At 52.8% G+C, this 12,426-nt stretch overlaps 1 protein-coding gene across 2 annotated transcripts in view; it reads right to left on the minus strand.

Moving 5' to 3' along the window:
* Positions 1 to 12,426, minus strand: part of TNRC18 (trinucleotide repeat containing 18) — an 86,861-nt gene that overhangs the window by 65,554 nt on the left and 8,881 nt on the right. Inside the window, exon 1 of one of the 2 annotated variants that reach the window (XM_039226154.1) lies at positions 272 to 376. The exons of the other annotated variant lie outside the window; for it this stretch is intronic. Coding sequence (XP_039082085.1) covers positions 272 to 308 — 37 coding nt within the window. The 5' untranslated portion in view covers positions 309 to 376. Of the gene's footprint in view, positions 1 to 271; positions 377 to 12,426 lie in introns of those variants that run through there. 2 annotated transcript variants of the gene reach the window in all.

A 12,426-nucleotide genomic window follows, 5' to 3' on the forward strand; every position in this document is an offset into this window, starting at 1 on the left:
CCCCAGCCCGTGGAGGAGGAGCACCCTCAGAGCCCCGTCCGACCTCAGGGTCCCCAGCAGCCCCCTAACGCAGAGTCTTTGTACAACGGGTGCTCACTTGCCACCTCCCGGGGACTCAGAATGCCACAAAGCCCACCCAGCACCTCGGGGGTACATACAGGGAAATGGCAGGAGAACAACTCCTGGCCACACGTGCCATCACCCCGCCCCGCCCCCCCCCCCAGTCTTCGGAGTCCCCAGCCTGCCGCCCGGCCTCACCCAGCCCTCTCACCCGACTCCAGCGCCAAGCCTTCGGGACCCAGGGCCATGGCGGCCGGTCAGGACACCCATGTGGCCCGAGCCCAGGCAGCAGGGCCTCTGGGCCCCGCTAGGCCCCAGGCTTCCTCCTTGGCAGGCAGGCGGGTAGAAGGCTCCGGAAGCCAGCAGCCAGAGGTTTGCGCAAGGGCTTACATCAGCCGCCAGCTCTTCCTGCCTCGGGCCGCACGGAAGCCCGGTGGCCCAGGCCTGCCCCTGCCCAGGCTTGTGAAACCCGCCCAGCAGCACCCAAGGCCCAGTGGGGCGTTGGGGCCCGGATGCCACCAACGGCTCCCGCCCGCCACAGGGGTTCAACGGCGCCCAAACTCCCTTCCCGGGGTCCGGCGGGACTTCTGGTGCCCTGGCAAGACCATGGGCCGGCGTGTGCCCCTCCCAGACCACGGGCATGCAACTCCATGGAATGGGCACAGCATTGCCAGCCACAAGGACAGCACTCAGGACGGGGGCGTATATTGGCACATATGCACCCCCCCCCGTCCTCTCCCCAAGTTATCCGCCTGAAGCCCCTCAGAGCAACAGATCTCGGATGCAAATCAGAGACGCTTCTGAAAGCCAGTGCCTGCCTCCTTCCCCCCTCCCCGCCCTCCCCCACCAGCCCCCAGGGGTCCTTGTAGACACGCAGCCGCCTGGCTTCCCCCTTAGGCCGGGCCTCCTGGATGCCTCAGAGAAACCCCACTGGCCACTGGATCCAAGTCCCCACCGAAGCCACTTGGTAATGTAGATTACCCCCCCCCAAAGGCAGGTCCCCTCCCTGCAGGCGAGGACTGCCAGGACCTGGCACACAGGAAGGGTCAACTTGTGCACTAACTGCACGAGCACTATTTCTGATCGTCTGAGGGCGAGAGCAGATAGACACTCGTCAGAATCAGGAGAGAGGGTAGTGCTTGCTCCGGCAACACAGATACTAACGGCAGGTGCGACCCCCAACCACTGGGACCATGCGCCGTCCCAGGCCATCCTGCCCCATCTCCCTGGCGTGGAGGACGGGCCGCTGATCCCTGCCCCACATCGCCAGAGTCTCCAGGCTGCTGTCTGAGGCCCCAGCCCATGCCCCAGCATACCTCTCAAAGTCGAGGTATGCACCCCTGCTCCTCACACCCACCCCTGGGGGACCCAGTGATGGCCTTCTAGGTCCCAAGATGTGGGTCTCAGGGCTCCAGGTGGCAGTGACAGTCAAGCCAGAGCCCACTGGCCTCTCCCTAGACTTTGCTGGAAATCCTCCAGCGGAGCCTTAAGTGGGAGGGGTCTCCCTCCCACCCACCATGGGGCTGAGCGCAAGGCCTTGTCCCCACCCCGGTCCCAGGCTGCCCCCTGGTGGTGAGAGGCGCCGTCTGCTCCCTGGCCACCTTGGAAGCTAACACCAGTGACCTAAAACAGTGTAACCACAATAAATTACCGTCATTCAGAAAAATAACGGTGAATGCTAAACAAACAGGGATGGCCCACCTGGCATCACGAGTGCTTAAACCACTTCACATTCACACATGGTCACTCAGGACACGCCGGCCTTAGCACAACCAGCAACCACAGGTCACAGGGCACTGGGCAGGGGGCAGAGCTGGGGCTTACCCCAGAGCCCGGTCATCGGCCCTGCACCCCTACGAGGCAGTCACCCAGAGAAGAGTGTTCTCGCCGCTCTGCTTGCCGTTCTGAGCAGACCAGGCAAATAAAGGACACCCGCGGCCCCGTAACCAACAGCGTCGGACACGTGCTCTATATCTGCCCTGACACTACAGTAGCCACTGGCCACTTGCAGCCACTAAGCACTTAAATATGGCTGGCAAGTTAACACAGCTTTAATTTTATTAAATTTTCATTAATTTAGGGGCGCCTGGGGGGCTCAGTCAGTTAAGCGTCCAACTCTCAGTTCAGCTCATGATCTCACAATTTGGGGGTTCAAGCCCCGCATCAGGCTCTGTGTGCTGACAGTATGGAGCCTGCTTGGGATTCTCTCTCCTCCGCTCTCTCTGCCTCTCCCCTACTCATGCTCACTCTCGACCTCAAAATAAATAAACTTAACAAAATTTTTTTCATAATCTTAAATTAATTTAGACTAAATTCAGCCTCAGTCTGTGAAGACCTTTCCTTGCTGGAAACTGGAGTGGGGGCAGGGATGGGACCTCTGACAAGCCTGTCCTCCTCCAGGGAAAAGAGAGGACAGAAGGGTCCCCAGGGACGACAAAGAGACAAAACCCTGGCTCCAACGCCCACGTGCTCTGTGACTTTCTCAGGCAAGTTTCTCAGTGTCCCCAGGCTATGTGGAGTGGGTCATATAGTAAACATGTGTAGGGGTGCCTGGGTGGCTCAGTCGGTTGAGCATCCGACTTCGGCTCAGGCCATGATCTCACGGTTCGTGGGTTCGAGCCCCGTGTCAGGCTCTGTGCTGACAGCTAGCTCGGAACCTAGAGCCTGCTTCATATTCTGTATCTCCCTCTCTCTCTGGCCCTCCCCTGCTCACACTGTCTCTCTCTCTCTCTCTCTCTCTCTCAGAAATAAATGAAACACTAAAAAAATTTTTAAATAAAAAATAAAAATAAAACATACTGTGTAAAATGCTTTCATGATGCCACACGACATCAGCTACCATTTTTACTGTCTTCTCATGGCAGTAAAACCCTGGGACTCAGAGAGACAGAGCACCTGCTCCAAGTCCGGTTCTGGAAGGGGCCACTTCCTCTACCCAAATTCCATCTGTCCTTCCTTAAAATTTTAATTTTGCAACCTGAGAGCTGGTGATGGCTCCTGCAAATGCACTCAATACTACCAAATAACATACTTTCAAATGGTTAATTTGAAATTCACCGTATAAATTTGAAAACGACAACAATAATAACAACAACAACAGAAAAGCCCTCCTCTCTGCCAACTGGTAGAGCAGCCTCTCTGCCCAGGGCGCCCCGATGCCCAGAGTAAGGCAGGCGCTCCCTGGGCTGCCAGCTCCCCACAGCTCACCCTCCCAACAGCCCTGGAAGCACGGGAACCTTGTTCTCATTTTACAGACAAAGAAACTGAGGCTCAGAGGCTGTCTGGGGGACCAAGTCGCTGGGCCAGTGCTACAAACATACTGTCACACCAAGCCCTCAGCTTGGGAATCCCACCATGGCGGGCCCTCACCTCTAGTCCAGCTGCTGCTTCCTGGGCCCTGAGAGAGGGAAAGTGAGGGAAGCCCCTTCCCCCACCCCCTCCCCTACCACCACTCTAGGAGGCGCCTGGAAAGTGGTCTTCTCCTTCTCTGGTCCCCAGTGCCCAGGGAGAGGACAAGGATGCCCCAGGGGGGTGAGAAAGGAGGCACTGAGGGCCAGCTCTCCGGGGGGACAGGTTCAGGGCCCCTGCGGGAGCATAAGCAGCAAGGAGCTGGGCAGGATCAGAGCCGGGCAAGGTCAGCCTTGGCTACCCCGTGTGTGCCCCCTCACGCACTGAGTTAACAGGCCCTCCCCAGGCTACGACCCCCACCATCCCAGCCCCTCCACCCCACGGACTGCCAGCCACGGACAAGCACCCCCGGAATACAGCAGTGAGTCACGAATCCGGGGGCACCGGCCAGCCTGTTTTCAGCCATCGCCAGCCCCATCACCCAAACCCGGAGCACAGGAAGAGCTTCAGAGGTTTGCCGACTCTGAGGCCGGCCAAGATCGCCAGAAGGCAGAACTCGAATCCAGGCAATGTCCAACCTTCCTCTGTCCATCCATCCCTCCCTCCCTCTGTCAATGCTTATGTAGGCCTACTGTGTGCTAGGAGCTAGGGAATGAATCCAGATATACTCTGTAAGGGGCTAGACCCCCCCTCCCCCCAGAGTAACAGTGAAGCCACATCATCCGGCCAGAGGAATCCTGCCTCTGTAATAGAGGGACCCAGTCACTAGGGACCCTTCTAGTCCTGCTCTGGTGGGAGCAGGGAGGCGTACCTGGTGAGATCACGGTGGGTACAAAGGTTTGGTAAACAGCGAAGGGCTTTATCACTCCAAATGGGCTGGGCTGGAACATGGAACAGCACAGCCCCACAGGCTGCACCCCAGGGCCTTTGCACCTCAGCCTGGACTCCATTCCTCCCTCCAGACATGGCAAATTATCTGTAAACTCCCATCTGGATAGACCTCACTCCGTTCTCGTATACCCCAAGTGACACTTGATGAACATGGCCTTCCCTCACCATGCTGTTTTATTTATTTATTTTGCCAGCCATGCTATTTCAGATTGCAGCCCACCCCACCCCCACACCCTTTCCTGAACCATTTTTCTCCATAGCGCTTATCACCATTTATCATACCAAGCACACGTTAGTTCCTTCTTTATTGTAGCTCCTTGTTTATTGTCCCTCTCCACCCACCGGACCAGGAGTCGGCAAGCTTTTTCTTGAAAGGGCCAGATCATAAATCATTTAGGCACTGTGGGCCTATTCTGCCTGCCGCAGGGAAAGCAGCCACAGACAGGACATAAACTGTTGGGCTTCGTTCCAATAAAACTTTACTTACAAAAACAGGAGGCACACCTATTGTGGCTATGGTCTGCAGACCCTTACATTACAGTATGGGTTTATTCCATCCCAAGGGCCCCCTACGCTGCACACAGTAGGAGCTCAATTAGCGTTTATGGAGGGGAGGGATGGGCGAGGTTATGATTAGCTAGGGCCTTCCTGGGCCCCTGCTTCACAGCCAGCATACGGTCTACTAAAGGCTTCAAAAGGCTTTGCCTCATTCTGTCTCCCCACCCCAAGCAGCCCCGGAGGGAGGATTCTTCCCTCTTCAGCAGATGAGGAAATTGAGGCTCTGACTCCCAATTCTACACTTTTCCATTCAGCCACACCACCCAGAGACCCTCTCGGCCCGTTTTCACTCCCAACGACGCCCTCCCCAACCAACACAGAACCAATATATTGCCCCTTTCTATTTAAAGCGTTTCGGCCTCAGAAAGGAGCTGTGTCCCTCGAAGTGTCACCAAAGGCTATCAGAGCATCTCAGCAGCATGATCAAATCAGGGCTATCACCCAGAGAAGAGCTCATTCCAGCCCAGAGCACCGACATGTGACTCAGGCGTTTCTATGACAGCAGCTGAAAATAGTGTGAGGACCCTCCGGATGAAATGACCTTCAGACTCCCGCTGATGTGGAGAAGCAGAGGCCTTCTGTGACACCTAAGCCGGGTGGGATAAGGCCCTCGCCATATAGAGTCTTCTCATTCAGTCAGAATCCCAAGCAAATCACCGACGACAGCAAAAGGCTGAATCCAGGAAGAAATGTCTCGTTAGGATTACAAAGAAGTATCAAAAGGGGATGACGCCATTCTCATCTTTCGAATGAGCACATTTGGGGTTTGGCTGCGGGGAGGGCGGAGGCGGGTGGGAAGCCGCCCAGGGAGGGTGAGGAGAGAGCCAGCCCGTCCCCAGCTTTCAGGAAGCAACCGGGCAGAAAACTCTTCAAGGCCTGGAAAAGGCACGCAGACCCATTTTGGGGGTCCCTCCCAAGGAAATCACCAGATGTACCTACCGGGATGCTCACTTTGGCCAGATTGAGCCAGATTCAGTGCAATCCCGGTGCAGATCCCGGCAGTTGTGTGTGTTCAGTCCCTGCATGTGACACACAAACTAAAAACCAGACGCTCGAAGACATATCTGCACACCCGTATTCACAGTGGCATTAGTCACAAGAGCCAGAGGTGGGAGCTGCCCCAGGCTCGTCTGGAGACCCAGAACTCATCCATACAAGAGAATAGGATTCAGCCTTAAAAAGAAAGGAGGGGCGCCTGGAGGACTTATCAGTTAAGCGTCCGACTCTCAGATCTCGGCTCAGGTCCTGATCTCACGGTTCGCGAGTTCGAGCCCCGTGTCGGGATCTGTGTTGGCAGTGCAAAGCCTGCTTGGGATTATCTCCCCCGCCCCCCCTCTCTCTCTCTCTCTCTCTCTCTCTCTCTCTCTCTCTCTCTCCCGCCCCCGCTCATGTTCTCTCTCTCTCTCTCTCAAAATAAACAAATAAATAAAATGTTTTATTAAAAAAAAAAAAAAAGGAAAACTCTGACATGTGCTCCAACATGGATGAATCTTGAGGACATGATCCTCAGTGGAATCGGCCAGACACAGAAAAACAAATGCAGAGATGAAAGTAGGATCCCTCTTTTATGAAGTCCCTGGAGTAGCCAAGTTCATAGAGACAGAAAGCGGAAAGGTGGGTGCCAGGGGCTGTGGGGGGAGGGGTGCAGAATGGGGAATTGTTGTTTAATGGGGACAAGGTTTCATTCTGGGATGATGGAAATGTTGTGGGGATGAAAGGTGGGGATGCTACAGAGTGGTGTGAATGTACCTAATGCCATAGACCTGGACACCTAAAATCGCTTAAAATGGTCGATGTGCATGCCCTTCACCAGATTACAAAAAAAACTGTTCTACAGAAACGGAAAGGGTCAAGAAGAGCCAAGGCAACCTTGAAGAGGAACAACAACGTGGGAGCTCTTTGTGATCAAATCCCCAAACATATCCACCTGCGATCATGAAGCTGGGCCAGCACCGGCACGTGGATAGACCTGGGACAGGCCAATCCTGACACAGCCCTGCGGCGCACGCAGCAAAGAAAAAACAGTCCTATCAGTAAACACTGCCGGCCGGCTTGGAAATCCACGAGGGAGAAACCAGGAGTCTTGACCCGCTGGCTTCACACCGCACATAAAAATCAATTCCAGGCAGACTGGATCTACACGTGAGAGGCGAAACAGGAAAGCTTCCAGAAGAACACGCTGGAAAATACCTTCACAGCCCGAGGGCAAACAAAGCTTTCTCAAAGCCCCTTTTATAAAAAGCAGGAACCAAAAAGATAAGAATGATGCGCTGCACTGCATTCAAAGGAGAACCATCGATTCATCCCAGGACACCATGAGGAGTGAGAAAAGGGAAGCAAGTGCCTGGAAAAAGATCTGTGTGGTATGTCATCAAGGAAGGGTCTGTATCCAGAATATATAAAGAGCTCCTGTGATTCAATAAGAGAAAGACAAACAACAGAAAGTAGAAATGGGCACTCGCAGGGTCACAGATAAGATGTCCAAACGCCCAGTAAACTGACAACAAGGCACTGAGCCTCCTTTTTTTTTTTTTTTTAGGAACCTCTGTACTCAACATGGGACTCGAACTCACAACCTGAGATGAGATAAAGAGTTGTACATTTCGACAACTGAGCCAGCCAGGCGCCCCGGTACTCAGCCTCTTAAACCAGGGAAGAAATGTGAATTTAAACTACTACGTACATGGGGCACCTGGGTAGCTCAGTCGGTTAAGCCTTCGACTTCAGCTCAGGTCATGATCTCACAGTTCGTGGGTTCGAGCCCCATGTCGTGTTCTGTGCTGACAGCTCGGAGCCTGGAGCCTGCTTCGGATTCTGTATCTCCCTCTCTCTCTGCCCCTCCCCTACTCGCGCTCTGTCTGTCTGTGTCTCTCTCTCTCTAAAATAAATAAACATTTTAAAAAGTGAAAATAAATAAAAAATAAACACCACATACAGGTGGGATTAACATCGACAACAAAGGATGGACAAGATTAAATATTAACACGCGGCTGGAGGAAGCGCAGGTTGGCACGATCACTCTCAAGACCAGTCGGGCACAATCTGCCAGCCTCTGTGACGCAGCCGTGCCCTCGCAGGTGTATATCCAAGGGTGAAGCGTGGAAAGGCGCCCAGCAAGTCGGCATTTCTACGCCTTCTGCGCACAGAGTCTAGCCACCCACAGTAGTCAAAATCGGGAACCGACCCAAACGTCTTTCAACAGCTGGATGAACACACCGCGACACGGCCGGACCGCGGACATTCCCAGAGAGGAGGAACAACCGCCACCGGACCAGGGCCGTAGTCAGTCTCCCCACCTCACACAGAAGACAACACACCGCTCGCTTCCTTGTGCTACCTGTGCCCGACAGGCAGGCAGCTCAAATCTCGGGTAGTTTGCCGGGGTCACCTTGGGACGGGGAGGGGGAAGACAATGAGCAGGGTGGCAGTTAACGCAGTGGGGTCGGTTTGGGGAAAAAAGGATAGACCTGTACGTCTACGATCTATGCCCATTTCTCTGTGTATCTTAAACCCAAATTTTAAAAACAAAACAAACAAACAAAAAAACTCCATATAGGGGTACCTGGGTGGCTCAGTGGAGTGTTCGACTCTGGATTTCGGCTCAGGTCATGAGCTCATGGTTGTGGGATTGAGGCCCACATCGGACTCTGTGTGGACAGCATGGAGCCTGCTTGGGATTCTCTCTCCCCCTCTTCCTCTGCCCCCCTTCTGCGTGTGTGTGTGTGTGTGTGCGCGCGCACGGGTGCGTACGCTCACTTCTCTCTCAAAAAAAAAAAATCTGTAGGAAAAGAAAGGTCAGGGGCTCCTGGGTGGCTCATCAGTTGGGTATTTGAATTCGGCTCAGGTCATGATCTCACAGTTCGTGGGTTCGAGCTCCGCATCGGGCTCTGCTGACAGCTCAGAGCCTAGAGCCTGCTTCAGATTCTGTGTCTCCCTCTCTTTCTGCTCCTCCCCTGCTCATGCTGTTTCTCTATGTCTCTCAAAAAAATGAATAAACATTTTAAAAATTTTTTTAAAAAAAAGAAAGGTTAGTGCGGGGTGGAGAGAGGCCAACCTGAACACTAACACAGTAAGTATTACATTCTGAGTAACCTTTCTGAGTAATTTTTATGAACTCTCACGTTGACAAAATTTGCAAAAAATGAAGTGAGTGAGTAAATTCAAATGAGCCAAGAAAGGAAAAAAGGAAAGAGGACGAAAAATTCCTACCAGTGACCTCGCTCTCCCCACCTCTAGAAGGCCTTGCTTCTAGAGGCCCTCAGTTCCCAGCTGTGTGGCCTTGGGGAGGCAACACAACCTCTCTGTGCCTTACTTTCCTCTAAAGTAAAATGAAGGCAGCAGGAAAGGAGCGAAGCTGTGACCACAACACTTCCCTCTTATAGAGGTAGGTCCCCCAAGGCAGGTAAGAAAGGCTGAGGGGCAGAGCTCCGGACTGGGTTGGGGGGCTTGCCCTGCACGTTCTTGGTGCTCTGACTGGGCCACGGGACCTGTGGCCACTGCCACTGTCCCCAAGCTCCCATCAGCACAGCAGAGGCAGCCGTGAGTCTAGAGCAGCAGAGAAGAGCCACGGGGCCTGATCAACCAGCTCCTGCCCTGTCCCGCCAGGAGGGGAGGAGACCCGCCCTCCCCTCCCCTCCCTGCCTCTCCTGCTATTGCTGCTGGGTTTTGTCCCTCCAGCTCCCACACTCGGCCTCCCTCCCCTCCCATTGGGAGGCAACCCGAGCTCCCTCAAGGGGGTCAGATCCCAAAGCACATCTTTTAGTGAACCCCACCCCCACTAGAGAAGGACAGTGGGGCTTTAACCCCAGCTCTACTTCCAGCCCTGTATATGGGACCCCCCGAGGGCTGGGACTTTGCCGGGCCCCAGCCAGGTGCCCAGCCCACAAAGTAGGTGCTCACGTCCAAATAAAGGGAATCCCACAGCAGCCCCGAGGGGTCAAGGCCTCAGCCCAGCCAAAGACATGCAAATGCACCCACTCCAGCCTTGCCCCAGGGCTCCAGACATTCTCAATTTTGAAGCAATTACAGAGGACTTTCCCATTGATTTTCTTTTCTCCCTAAGCCAGGTCTAGGTCTAGAGAAAGAAGTAGAGATGGAGGGAGGAGGGCCTTCTAGAACCCCTGGGCCGGAAAGCTAGGATGCCTGTGAGTGGGACAGGCGGGGACCCAGGAACCAGGCACCCCTCCCAGGCGCAGGAGCGGGGGGGGGGGGGGGGGGGGGAGTGGGCTGGATCCCAGAAGCGGCGCCTACATCTGCCATGCCAAATCCTTTCCCAAATGCCAGCACCCCACAGCAAGAGCAACGCAGTTTCACAGGGAGGGAAACAAAAGAAGACAGGAATGCAAAGGCGAAAACCCTCACACCAGGGAAGCAGGAACCAGGACCAAAGAGGCAGGGCGGGGAGTTGGGAAAACTGCAACCAAACTTTGAAGGTGATGTTATCGAGAAACAAGCAACTCCTGAGAGGTGCGGACCCGGGCCCCGCAGCACCTGCAAAGGCCAGGGGGCAGAGAGGAGCGGAGGAATGGAGAGCCCCCCATGAGCCCTCTGTGTATTTACTAGGGACCGATGGGTCTTTGGCTACAGTCTCACGGCTGGGGTGGGGACCGAAATGAAAAATGGATCTGAGTGGAAACCTTCCTCCACTGTCCCAGCTCTGGCAAGAGGAACGGACAGGCTTCAGCTCCCCTGTGGGCAGGAGCCAGGGACTGCCTGGGAGTCTGGCAAACTCAAAAGGGAAAGACCTAGAGACATTCAGGGGAGTTCCACCAGGATCAACGGGCCCCACGAGCTTGGTCGTGCCTCCCATCTTAAATATGAAGACACACCAAAGAATTAACCACCAGACACCCTTGGAAGTCTCCAATGGGAAAGACAAATGAGGAAAGAAGAAAAAAGACCTAGAAGAACAGAAATGATGCATGAAAGAAGAAAACCCCAATTTAAAAAAATAATATTATATAACATTCTCTAAGTGATGAGAATTAACGTATCCATAAAACAAAAACAAAGTGTGGCTCAGTCGGTTTAAGCATCCACCGCTTTGATTTTGGTCATGATATCACGAGTTTATGAGTTTGAGCCCCCCATTAGGCTCTGTGCAGACAGCAGAGTCTGCTCGGGATTTTCTTCTCTCCCTCTCTGACCCTCCCCTGCTCATGCACACACACATGGTCACTCCCTCTCTCTCTCTCTCTCTCAAAATAAATAAATAAACCTAAAAAAAAAAAAGGAAGAATATCCAATTATACGAAAGAGCTCCTATGGGGCGCCTGGGGGGCTCAGTCAGTTAAGCATCTGACTTTAGCATGATCTCGCGGCCTATGGGTTCAAGCCCCGCAACAGCCTCTGTGCTGACAGCTCAGAGCCTGGAGCCTGTTTCAGATTCTGTGTCTCCCTCTCTCTCTGCCCCTCCCCTGCTCATGCTTTGTCTCAAAAATAAATAAATGTTAAAAAAAAATTTTTAAAGAGCTCCTAGAAATTAAAAACATTACACTGAAAGGCTAGAAAACAGTTAAGAACATTTCCCAGAAAGCTGAATAAAGAGAGACGGAAAATAAAAAAGAAAGTACTAAAAAAAAGTAAATCATCAGTCTAGGAGATCCAAGATCTAAAGAATAGGAGTACTAGAGGGAAGGAAATTACAAAATACGAATAAATTAATATTAATTCAAGACAATTACCCAAAAACAAATTCAGCCTGAAGGGCCTCAGTTTCCAGATTAATATGGCCTATGGAGCACCCAACACAGCAAATGCAAAAGAATCACAACACAGCAAGGCACATCAATATGAAATTTCAGAACACCAGCGATGAAAAGAATAGTAACAGTATTAATATCTATGAGGCTTACTTTGTGCCAAACAGTGTCCTGGGCATTTAGGTACATAAGCTCATTTAGTCTTCATAGAAACAGTAAACGGTAGACACTATTACTCAATTCACAAAAAAGAAAACTGACCATAAGGCTAGTGAGTGGTGATGAAGCATGTTTGTGCATGAATTTTAGAGCCAATGCTCTTAATGTAGTTCTAAAAGATTTTAAGCATTTGGAAGAGGATTTAAAAAAAAGGGGGGGGGTTACTTGGGGCGCCTGGGTGGCTCAGTTGGTTAGGCATCTGACTTCAGCTCAGGTCATGAGCTCATGGTTCATGTGTTCAAGCCCCGTGTCCGGTTCTGTGCTGACAGCTAGCTGTTTCAGATTCTGTATCTACCTCTCTCTCTGACCCTCCCCTGCTCACGCGGTCTCTCTCTCTCAGAAATAAATAAAAAACATTAAAAATTTACCAAAAAAAAGTGGGGGTTTACCCATGAAAATCAAGAATCAAAATAGCATCACACTACTCAAAAGTAACACTGGAATTTGAACGGTGATGTTCCAATTCCCTCAAACACCAGAGATAACTTACTTCCAAAATGCCTATCAAGTTGGGGCGCCTGGGTGGCTTAGTCGGTTAAGCGTCCGACTTTCCGACTTTCGCTTGGGTCATGATCTCGCGGTTCGTGGGTTCGAGCCCCGCGTCGGGCTCTGTGCTGACTGCCAGCTCAGAGCCTGGAGCCTGTTTCAG

The sequence above is a fragment of the Hyaena hyaena genome, unplaced genomic scaffold (genome assembly GCF_003009895.1).
Source record: "Hyaena hyaena isolate Hyena2069 unplaced genomic scaffold, ASM300989v1 scaffold_20, whole genome shotgun sequence".
Taxonomy (NCBI): domain Eukaryota; kingdom Metazoa; phylum Chordata; class Mammalia; order Carnivora; family Hyaenidae; genus Hyaena; species Hyaena hyaena.